The sequence below is a fragment of the Chaetura pelagica genome, unplaced genomic scaffold (genome assembly GCF_000747805.2).
Source record: "Chaetura pelagica isolate M959 unplaced genomic scaffold, ChaPel_1.0 scaffold123, whole genome shotgun sequence".
In the NCBI taxonomy this organism is placed as follows: Eukaryota; Metazoa; Chordata; class Aves; order Apodiformes; family Apodidae; genus Chaetura; species Chaetura pelagica.
Window position 1 is genome coordinate 10,236,906 of NW_009953295.1, and position 12,430 is coordinate 10,249,335.

A 12,430-nucleotide genomic window follows, 5' to 3' on the forward strand; every position below is an offset into this window, starting at 1 on the left:
CGTGCCATGAAACAAGTCAAAAGCATCTACTGAACAGAAGAGTTTTGATTATCTAGTATTTTCTTATTACAGTACAAAATACAAATGGAAAGAAATCAAGGAAAACTTTGTATCTCTCATTGTTTACACTCTGATTCAGGAGATGAATGTATATGCAGAAGAAATACTGATTACAAGATGATTCAGGTCAGCGGTATTCATAAATATAAATAAAACCAACAATCAGTGCTCTCCAGACACCAGGCCTGACAAAACACATATATGTTAAAATTTGAGAAATTATCCCTGTTAAGCTTTAGAGAGTTTAAGGGTGATAAGTATAAAAGATAAATTCAAGATGAATTTTACTTTGAAGATTACTTATGCTGTATCAACACATTTTAGAACTCTGCCTGATTTTTTTGTTATCTAAAAAGAGAGTAGCTAGCAGCTTTGGGATGTATGTCTCATTATTTATCTACATAACTTCTATATAAGTTATGTGTAGATATTTGGTGATTATGGTCCCTGAGAAAATGGGTTTCACAAACTTCATTTTTTAAAAGAAATAATCCAGGATAAGGAAAAATAATAAAAAAAAATGGGTAAGAGAAAGAGCAAGCTACATGGGAAGGGGGAATAAAAAAAGTGATTAAGCCACTTAATTCAATTTTTTTGCATTCTATTACGTTCTGTACCATTGTATTTTCCTATTTCAAAACTGTCCTTTCTGAAATAAAACTCATTTCTAGTCTAATAATTGACTAATATTTTGGTTAATATATTGTTCCCTTATTTCTGAGTCATGTACCTCTTCAAAAATCAGGACCTTGGCACCTAAATCACAATGTTACAGTTTGTTATTAAAAATATTTTCCAGCCGTTTTTATCAATTTCTCGCTCAATCATGGATTCACAAAATGTAAACACTTTTGAAACTAAAATGTATGTTATCGTTTTTTGCTCTAAAGAATTCAAGGGCTGCCAAATCTACGTGTACAAAAATAGACTCATATGTAAATAAGTTAGGGAAGTCCCAATAGTTGTGCATCGTTCATAACTCAATGTGAATTTCACACTGAGCAGCATTTCACCATTGGAAAAATAAAATTTTTGTTCATACCACTGCTTTGTTTGTCTTTACTGTATTAAAACTTTAATTACTTTGTTGCTATTGTCTGAACATCTTTGGCTGAGACCAGGCTACTGCACAGAACAGCTGATTCTTCGAGTCAGTTGACCTTCAGGCTCCCCACTTCTATAAAAGCAGTTAAATTCAGCGAATACCACGTGTGACAGTGCAATCTGTTCCAAACCATGTTTTCCAACAGCACACAGAATTGTTGTCCTAAAAGTTACTAGTATAATTAATTTCCATTTGCTTTACTTTTAAGAGGACTAGGCAACTGTACATACATAAAACAATACGATAAAGTACATATGAGTTGCAGGATACATACTCAGAATAGCTAATCATACGTTTATATCTTTACTAGTTTCATTCCTTATACTGCTATAGGTTATGTATTTGAAAATATTATAGTATGTAGACGAGATCACCAACGTGCTGACACATTAACCACAGAAACAAAGAAGCTCTCTTGTGGAAAAGGGTCTGTTCAAAGATTTTGAGTTTTCAGTCTTTGGATGGTGGGTAATTGGATCGCAGTTACACAAACACAATTATTTGACAAAACAAAAATAAAAATGCTGGTATGAGCTGATGCATATTAAGGATTGTTAGAAAAAGAACCGAACGATGTATTTGTCAAACACCATCAAATTAAACATATTAGTTATTGACAAATACACAACTAGCGCTACTCCTCTATAAGGGATACTGTTACATACTGATGGGGAGAGGTGACAATCAAGTAAATCATGTTAAAAAAAAAAAAGGGCTTTCTTACACCTTTTCCAAATGTTGCTTAAGAAATAGGCATTATGGGTGTAATCTCAGTCCCACTGAATTTACCAAAGAACTCTGCAGAAGTTCCACAGGGTCAGTATTTTTATGACTTCACTTTTTAAAGATTGGACTGTCCGGCTCCGAAGTGATTTTGAATTATTCCTTTTTCTTAGTTTTGTCATTAATTTTGTTAAGGATCAGGCCCTGAAAGGAGTGCTCTACACCCATGTACATGTGCGTGCATGCACACCCACATCCACACACTGAGTACTTCTGAAATTACATGTTCTAGCAGCCTAAAGAAAAAATACAAACAAACAAATTAAACCCTCAGTCTTTTATGTCCTTTGCTAAGGGTATTCTCTCCCGAGCCAGATTTCACAAGCATTTCCAGTCCATCCTTCCCAGCACTCACAGTTTCCACAGCTACAAACACCATTGCCTAGAACAGAATGAATAAAGGACAATTACCATAATTGAAATGTACTACATTAAAATGTGTTATACGGGAAGTAAAAAGCCAAGCTAAAGTAGTTGCATTGTTCCTTTATTGCTCCCCCCACCTCTTTTGATTTTTTTTACCTTTGGAAGGAACAATTACTGTACCCCTGCATTAAGAAGGTGCCCCAAACCTACACTTAGAAAGCATTAATAGCATTCTCTCAATAATTCCATCAGCAGAATAGCACATATTGTAATTATGCCATCACTATTTCTATCCAGCTGTTCAGGCTCAGTGTTCACACTGTACCCCCAGGTACAAGGGAAAAACTTTTAACTCTTATGCAGAATGGAAAAAAAAAAAGTTACAAACAGAACAGCAACAAAAACAATGAACACGAAGAACTTTAAACTTAAATTCTCAGAAGTACTAAAAAAAAAATCTCAAACTCTATTAGTTGAAAAACGTGTTGGCACTATTTTGTAGTGGGGAAAGAGAGATCCATGTTGCCTTTTTATTTCAGTATTTTTCATTACTCCTGGATGGTCAGGAGAAAGAGAGAGCTCTACAGCCTGGGTTTTTGATGTCAGCTCCTTTTCCTACTGACTTTATGAAGATCTGTGAAAAGCTTCTGCAGCTGAAGATAAGGCTCCTGTTGCTTCTGTACTGGCTGCTTGCCCCCAGAAAGGACCCTTGCTAATAGGGCTGGCTAGAAAACACAATTTACTACTGTCAGCCCTCCCACTCTCACTCTAATTGGCTTGCAGATTTCCTCCATGTCTAATAATTGCCCAGCAAAGGTTTTCTAAAATTGTGTAGCAGGAAGCAGCCAGTGAGTTAATTTAGCAATTCCCATGTTGCTTCTTCTCCCTAGATTTGTCATGAGGGTTTGCTGGCAGCCTGCCCACTTCGAGCCGCATCTGCCACCTGAACCCTCAGACAATGTTAAGGTGAAGCCACTTTAATCACTTGCTATCACATCATAAAGAAAAACTGCCAGGTATTTCAGCCTCCCACTGAGAACTGCCTGATTGCCAGGAAGCTCTGTTAACCCACACAGCTATGTCTCTCACCTACCAAAGATATCAGACAAGTGAATTTTGTCTGTGACTTAAATACATTATACAGAAAGTTCAATGAGAGAAGAAAAATTCTAAAAATCTCCTGATCACAGTGCTGACATTGTACATCTTTTTCCAAAAAGCAGTAACTTGTAGTCTACTACAGTGAAAACTGTTGAGGAAGATTTCATAGCTGGCTTACTTATTTAAATTCAGACTCAGGCTTTCAACTGTTGTTTTGAAACCTTAAGTTGATTATCACGCTGCACGAAGAAACAATTATAGCAGGTTTGAATAGCCAGCAAATGCACTTCCTCCATCAGCAGAGAAAGAAGAAACAAGGCTTTGTCTAACATAATTCCCATCAACACAGTTTGTTTCTAAGAGCAATTACTTCTTAGCCTGTACTGCACCTGTGCAAATGAGACCGTCGTGTTTGTCACAGTCTCTGTCATCACATTCACAGAAATCACCCGAAATGTACCATTCCTGTGGCGAACAGATGCACTTTCCACAGTGGCAGGAACCTGAAATCACAAAAATTATTACTTGCAGTCACTGGCATTTTCATAAATAACATTCCCAGACACACACATGCACACACACACAGGTGCACGTATGCACAAAATTGCTGCCTTAGAAGCCAATGTATGAAAGAAAATAATCAAGCTAAAAGCTTTTTGACTGAAAGGGTTATTTTGGAGTAAGCCAGAGCAAGGTGGCACGTTATTACTACTGCTTTGAGATTCTGCTGTTTCACTCAGGATTCACATTTTGAAGCCTTCCTTTGATTTCAGAGACCTACAATCAGGGCTAATCTTGCCAGTAGCTGGGTTTGGTTGTGGGTTTTTTTAAACTAGAAAAGCTCCAATTGTCCCTGACCCATTGTTACTGAAGTCAATAAAATCGTACCCAAGAAGAAAATGGCCCTCCTCAGTCCACAGAAGATCAGAGGTGCCTAAAAAGACCAGAAGTGCCTAAGACTAACATTTAGACTCCGAAAATCCTCATCACTGTAAATGAAGCTACTCCACCTCCTACAGAAATACTAAATATTTGCTCTAGGTCAAAAAGAGTTCATGCACAAAATGTCAGTTCAGCCATCTGCTCATTCCCAGAGAGGACTCCAGTGCCCCTTGTTGGAATGAGCTGCTTTGCTCTTCCCTCAGGGACATCAGGTCTCACCCCCACAGGCAAAGGAGGAACTTTATGGTGACACTGGGGTGATGCTGTAGCCCACCAAGGACCAGATATCTCCCTTTAGAAGGAAGACTCAGGGACATCTCTACTTTCAGGAGAAAGTTCATGGCTCTGAATCCAGGAAAGGAACAGTTGCCCCCAGGCAATAATGTGTCAGGAAGCCCGAGAAGGGTGTGAGAGCAGCTTTTCAGCAACTAGAAATGCCAGTAGGAGGCAGTAACTCCTCCTTGCTGATTCCAACACCCAGATGAAGAGAATTGGCTTTTCCAGAGCCCATCCTCAGCTGCCTGACCCTACAGAGAGTTCAAACACCAAGGTGGGGTGCTTAGTAACTACTGAGCAGAAATCCTTTTATTGACCCAGCTCTAAGAACTGGTTACAGCACAAATCAATACAAGAATCTCAAAAAACAAACAAATTACAACAAAGAATGCACACATAGTCTTCAATTATGAGAGGCCAAGTTTTTTTTAAAAAATAAATCACCAAGGAAGCTGTTGACTTTTAACAGAACATGACTGTAAATGAGTTAGATGCTGCTGAAAATCCCGCCCTCTTGTAATATTTCCAGAGTTATTCCAGTGCAAATTCATGTGTTCAATGCAATATTAAAGAAAAATATAAAGAAGGAAGCTTGGTTCTGTCAGGATATAACCTCAACAGAATTCATGGGTTACTTAACAAGGCCTGAACCAAGGTATGTAAAATGATGCTTTTCCATCTTTCCATTCCTTTCAGTGATCTCTGAATAAAAGCCATAGTAAAAAATCAAATACACATTTTTTTAAAAAAAGTCCAGATGTGTCTATATCAAACAACTTTCCCTAGGTGTTTGCCATAAGTACAGAAGTGTCTCTGATCACTGAAACTTAATACTTTAAAACTTCAGAACAGCCTCAGTACAGTACATATTTTTAAATTAAAAATGTAAATAATTTAGTGTTTATTGTAAATTGACAAAAATTAACAGGTTGCCTAATTTAAGAGAAATGCTGTTTTAACTTGTAACATATGAAACATGTAAATATATACAGGAAGAGCTACTGATTGGACCATTTGGGCATGGGAGTATTTGGTTAAACATCTACTTCTTCTGTGAGATCTGAGCATTGCTTATTGGGTCCTGGGCATGGAGAATTCTAATTCTGACATTGCCTACAAGGATAAAAATGCCTTTGCATAAAGAGGCAGTGGAGGACAGCATACATATTACATGCTATATGAGAGATACACCAGGACATACTCGAGGATAATTTAAACAGGATGTCTCTGTTTATACAAACTACCAGGTAGTGACAGCTGAAAATAATGATGAATAGTAGGAGAATTTTAGTGACATTAAAGCAGTTAATAAGAACTTGACTTTGTAAGCAACCTGGAGTGATTCTGCACAAGCAAGCACTGATGGATGCCCACAATGTTTAAAACTATTTTGCAGAAGATACAGCAAATTTAACACCCAGTCAGCCAAGGAAGGTCAGGCTCCTTAATGTAAAATCTGTTAGGAGAATGAATGTATCAAGTCTTTTTCCTGAACAGAGCATGCTGCTCTGGGAGGCTCCTGAGTTTAATTAAGATGAGTCTAATGAGTTGCAGGGTGTTCCCTGGGATTCCAGCCAGATCCTTTTGAAAGGGATTTGGCTCATTACCTAACCTTCATCCTGGACCTTTACAGCATCTGCAGCCCTACATTTACTGCCAGGGAGGCAGCAGCATGGTGGGCGTCGCTGTTTTCCTTGGGAAGGGGTTTTAATACAAGTAGCTAGTTAGCAAGCCAAGATTTTGAGAACAGCCTAGGAATGTGGATGTCCAACTTTGCTTATATGAACAGGGTGTAATTTTCTGAAAATGTTCAGCAGTTATCTGCTGAAAATCAGGACTCCTTAGAGTCTATTAAATCTGACATAAAGAAACTCAAGCTTCCTCAATCCATGGTAGCGCTTGCAAACCTTGGCTAGGTTTCCAGCAAAGGTGGAATAACCATCATTAGTGCATGGGTTTGAAATTCCCTTTTATTTGACCAGTAATGGTTACTTATTACTCAATGTAAGGAAAGAGATAGAAGAATTTGTCTTTTTGCCCTCTGGATAGAGCTGGTCACACTAGTTATGAGCGACATGTTGAAATATGAATATTCAGAAAGACATGATTTCCAGGTAGATATTTAAGCACCAAGAATAAAATTGCCTAATAAGAAAAAGAAAAAAAAAAAAAAAGCTAAGCATAGAAACATTGCAAGTAATTAGACTGTCTTTGCCCGTGATCCCTGTCCAGCTCAAAGAGGCAGGAGATAGTAGCCTCCTCAGATGTTTACTGGCCACAAACTTTTGGAAGTTATGTTACATAGATATTGCTCTACTGGTACAAGAACTTATATACGACCAGCTGTTCCTACAATAAAGCTGTTATAGCATCTGATTTGACACAGCTTCACTACATTGACAGTCTTCATAGCAGCCTTCCATCACATTGAAAGTTCATCTGTGCTTGGAGGTCAAAGAAACCTACATTAGCTTATAACAGTGACCAGATACCAAACCACCTCCTGGGCAGCAGTACTACATCCAGTTTTGGAGTCCTCAACATAAGAAGGATGTGGAGGTCCTGGACAAAGTCCAGAGAAGGACCACCAAGATGATCAGAGAGTTGGAGCACCTCTCCTATGAAGACAGGCTGAGAGAGCTGGGGTTGTTCAGCCTGGAGAAGAGAAGGCTCCAGAGAGACCACACAGTCTCTGAAGAGCACCTACAGGAAAGCTGAGGAGGAACTTTTTCAAGGGCTTGTAATGAGAGGACAAGGGATAATGGCTTTAAACTAGAAGAGGGGAGATTTAGATTAGGCCTTAGGAAGAAATTCTTCACTATGAGGGTGGTGAGACACTGGAACACAATGCCTGAGAAGTTGTGACTGCCCCCTCCCTGGAAGTGCTCAAGGCAAGGCTGGATGGGGCTTTGAGCAATCTGATATAGGAGGAGATGTCCCTGCCCACGCAGAGGGTTGGATCCCAGAGTAAATTGCACTCTTGACACATGCTCAAAGCTAATTGTTCTCAAAGACTCATAGGCTGGAGTAAGTAGCTCTCAAGATCCTTACAAAAAGGCTGCAGATAATACGAACAATTTAAAATTCAACGAAATTTTTCATGTTCATTATTTACAATCTCATATATTGCACTTTTTAAATTTTAAACCTATTTCCTCACCTTCATGGATTATATAAAAAAATCCCAGGGAGACCAAGACTAAGAGAAGAAGTCAACTTCTGCAGTAATTTAGAGTAACTCAATTTCTCCAGTATCTCACCATCCTCTTACACATACACTAATTTAAAAATAGGCACATCTTCTGGAAACAAGAGAGAAATTTTGCAACTTCCTCATTTTTGTAATGAATGGGAAAAAAAACCACAAACAAACAAAACAACAAGCCAACAACAAAAAAAACCAACAACAAAACAAAACCAAATTAAATGGTGCAGTGAGGGAGAAATCTGCCCAATATAGAGGGAAAAAGGCCAGGCTGGAAACCCCACTTAAATTTCCTTCACACTGAAATAAAAGCTATGAAAGGGACAGCTAGAAATCTGCCTTGTGCAGACAGCTCCTAACTGTTTTTTCCAGCTACCAGGTTTTTTTCCTGTCTATGCAAGGAATACATTAACAGAGGAAATGGCACATCCAGTCTAGAGTGGGTGCACTGTAGCCTCCAGCCAGTCTAAGCACCCATTTTTTGTCTATTCTCTTTCAGACAAATTATATACAAAAATAGGCAGTTTGCCTATGAGGGAGCTAAAAAGTCCTCTTTCCAGTAATGCAGTTTCCTAGCCTGAGAGACTGCAAGGTAAGAACCTCAGAGAACATTTTTGGATAATTATCAAGATTTGCTAAATTTTATTCCTCCTTGTGGCAATTTTTTATAGCTGGACTGAAGCTGACTCAACTACCTGAATAAAAATTAGTAAACGAAAGAATTTGTGGGATGCTGTTACAGAGGGTACAGATGTCTGCTTTTCCTTTGTTGCTGTGCTGGGGAGGGGTGATGATTAAGTATACCAAATGTTGCTACAACCTGGTCTAGTGGGAGGTGTCCCTGCCCATGCAGGGGGCTTGAAACTAGATGATCTTTAAGGTCCCTTCCAACACAAACCATTCTGTGATTCTATCACACACTCTCCTCTACATATTGGTGCCTGAGACCCTACATTTGCCATCTTGCCTACTGCAATGTTACTGCAGGCAGTGCTCCTGTCCCTCAAACTGGATGGAGCACTAACAGCTAGTTTATAAGGTGCAGCTGCTCAATCCAGATCATCAGGTAAACACAAACAGATAATTATATGCTGTTTACAAATTGCATGGGAGAGCAAGGCTGCTAAGGATGTATGGCTGTGGTGGGTGTTAGACAAAAGAGATATAAGTGCATTTACAGAGACAAATATCCTTTTAATAATAGGTGCCTTTGTAAGAAAGGGTTGCACATTAGTCTCCCAGAACATGATCATTTTCCACTGCCAGGGTACAGATTATGGGGCAGATCAGCTGCCAGTTCTTACCCTTCCCCGAGCATAATATGCCATCCGCTGACTCGCAGAGACTTCTGCTCTCCTCCTCGGTCATGTTGCACCTCCTTGAATGCTGGCACAGCTTTCCAAACCACCCGTCCTGGCAAATGCACCAGCCACATGAGCAGATACCATGGCCTGTAATGACACCAAGGTTGGTTATGAGCAAAACAAGTAGAGAGTGGCTGGAGTCACCACTGAGATCATGTTGGGACCTCTGCAGTGTGAAGTGCATGTGGTGGGATAGACAGACAGATGGATGTACAGCAAAGCTTTCAGGTAGGCTTTCTTCAGGTGTCTCATTCTTGTGTTAAACAGGGTGCTTTAGTGATGTGCAGAAGAGCACAGGTATATAGAATCATAGAATCAATCACAGAACCATAGAATCATAGAATGTCTTGGTTTGGAAGACATCTAAAGATCATCCAGCCCAACACCTTACAATAAGCATGACTCTCCTCATCTCAAAAACTCAGCATCAACTCAACTTCATGCGATGTCCCACAGCCCATGGTGCACTGAGGACAAACACAACCCCTTCCCTCCCATGTCTTCAATCCTGCAACACAGTGCTGAAGTCCCACCTGCATATCCTATATTACTACCTGAAGAAGCTGACCCCAGCACAGAGCTGTGAGCAGCACACAGGAGAACAGGCAAAGGAGCTAAAGCTGCAGTCTCCTCCAGCAGCCTGCTTTAATGCTGGTTCTGTGCTGTACTGCATGGAGCAGCCAATGTGCACAGCCTGGCCTCAACATACCTTGCAATTACTATGGATTAACTCAGACAGCACAGGAATAAGGTAATTCCCCCAGAATCCCATGCAAATGCTACCTTCAGATGAACATAAACTCAACTGGCAACCTGCAAAAAGTACCTCTCATCACCCTAACATCTTCTTTCTCTTCTGCATCTCACCTCCAGACATAGTTAACGCAGCTCAGCAGGTTAAAAGGTTTGGCGCTTGCACACCTGAAATGCTGAGGAAGGAGTGGGAAAGAGGAAGAGACCAGAACATCCTCCAGAGCACCGGCTCATATGACCCCAAGGCAAGACTTTGAAGAATGGTTAGGCTGTAGTCCCTGTAGTCCCTCCACAGAGACACACAGATTTCAATTCCTAGATCAAGACAAGAGGCCTGAATGAGAGGGAAGATGGACAGGCAGAAGAATACAGTAGCAAGGAAATAGCTATCAAAAGATGATTGATAATAAGGGAGCAAAATAATGGGAAATGAAAGGACAGAAAGAAAAGAGGAAGGAGGAAAAACATTAAATCAAGGGCAAGTGGAGAGGAATACACTCTGAAATGTTAAGGGAAGAAGGACAGTTAATGACAAGTGAGGGAAAGGTCAAAGAAACCACCGAACATGAGTAAAAGATAGAGCCTAGAAGCTACAATCAGTGCTTTAAACAAAACAAAAACAACAACAAAAAAAAAAAAGGAAAAGAAAATTAAATACATTTTTTTTACAATTATTTGTACAAAGATACTATAAAAGTAAAATATGTTGAATAGTAAACTGAGGGGAAAATCTGGCAAGAAAGAAGGAAAAAGTGACAACATATGCAAACAAGAATACAGACATGGAAAACAGAAAAAAGAAATAAGAAATGTCTCCCACACAGAATTTCACCATCCTTGAATAATATTTCTGCAGTAGAGAAGAACATTCCTTAGTTAATGTGTTTACCGTGCTTAAAAAAGGCAAATTATATATACCAGTGACTTTTGTCTTATCCTACCTGTTATGTAGGGCACGGGAGTAGAAACAAGGAGACTGAGATAATTTGGGAGCATGGGCTGGGAGAAAGGGAACAAGCAGTAGGAGTATCTGGCAAAGCACTGAGATGAAGGATGCAGGGAGGCAAACCAGCAACTTTGCTTTTCTAATTTGTGGACTTCTCATGAGGCAACAGTGCAACATAACATTGTAAACCAGGACACAGCACTACTAGAAGCCCAAAGGAGAGACAAACCTTGTAGTTTGCTATAAGTGGAATTCCTTAATGTTTTACTGATGGGCCAAATACTTTACCAATTCAAATTAGAAAATGCCAGAAGCTCCAAAGTCTTGGAGCTATTATTTACAGCCATCTACATGTTCAGAGTAATTTCAAACCTCAGACTGTGTATTGATAATTTTTTTTTCCATTTTATTATCTATATTACTTTAAATGTTCAGTAAAAATGACACAGTCTTATGACTATTCCTGAACTTCTGCAAGTGACGTTTATCAATTATAAATTTAGATATATCCAATACTATGATAATCAGCAACACTAGAAGCCTGATGCTACCACAGATTTCATGTTACATTGGGAAACAAGCAACTGTGCCACAAATCAAAATACAACAAGTAGAAAACAAGATGTACTTTCCCATATGCTCCTTCCAGGTAGATGGCATGCAGTTGTCTACATTCACTTACCATAGCTAAGCTTCTGTCAGAGCATTTTTATCTGCCTTATTTATTTTTGTCTTACTAATATATAGATTAAATTTGAGAACTGGTTAACCACTGCAGAACAAAATATGGATGTTCTTGTTGGAAAACTATTTGTGGGGATACATATACTTGTACTCATTTTAGCAATAAATATTAAGAAGTACATGTGTATTTAACTGAGAAAATAATTTTGTATGATTTTTCTTGTATAATTATTGTGATTTCTTGTATAATTATTGTGTCTGTAAAGCCTTTACACAAGTCAAATAAAAAGGTAATGAATAAACAATTAATTTACAGCAAACAGTTTACAGTTTACCACATAAAACTTTGGATATTTTTTTTTTTTTCTGATATGACCATTCCTCTTCTCCTTTATGCCACACAAATCCTCAAAACAAAAATAATTCTTTTGTCTCAAGGAATCAGTTTTACCAATTTACTCCTAGTTGATCCCAGCTGAGGCACCTGCAGCTTTCTGGATGCCTGTTGGGGTGATGAGGATTCAAGTGCTTAGCCCAGTGCTTGTTAACTCCTAGATACCTTCAGTGTGTGTGCTAACCTCTGAAGAACTGCTTTAGATTATTTAGTTGTGTATATCCTCCTTGCAGGGGCTCTTTGCTTTTGTCTGAAGATGTCCAAACAAGCTGACTAAAAGAAAGGGCCAAAACATCAGAAGCGACTGCTTTCAGTTGAACATTATATTCAAAATACATTCAGAAGGCAGATAAAACGGCTTATTGAAAGAACTTCAAAGGTCTGTATCTGCTTAGCTCATTGAAAAAACAAACAACCAAACAAATAAAACCCAAAAAGGTCACAGAAGTGT

At 38.9% G+C, this 12,430-nt stretch overlaps 1 protein-coding gene across 1 annotated transcript in view; it reads right to left on the reverse strand.

The window, feature by feature from the left end:
* Positions 1 to 2,238: 2,238 nt before the first annotated feature.
* The window catches only part of ITGBL1 (integrin, beta-like 1 (with EGF-like repeat domains)), a 131,331-nt gene continuing 121,139 nt past the window's right edge, over positions 2,239 to 12,430 (reverse strand). The window contains exons 9-11 of the mRNA XM_009997937.1: positions 9,143 to 9,289; positions 3,805 to 3,918; positions 2,239 to 2,330 (exon numbers count right to left, since the gene is read on the reverse strand). Coding sequence (XP_009996239.1) covers positions 2,239 to 2,330; positions 3,805 to 3,918; positions 9,143 to 9,289 — 353 coding nt within the window. The remainder of the gene's footprint in view (positions 2,331 to 3,804; positions 3,919 to 9,142; positions 9,290 to 12,430) is intronic.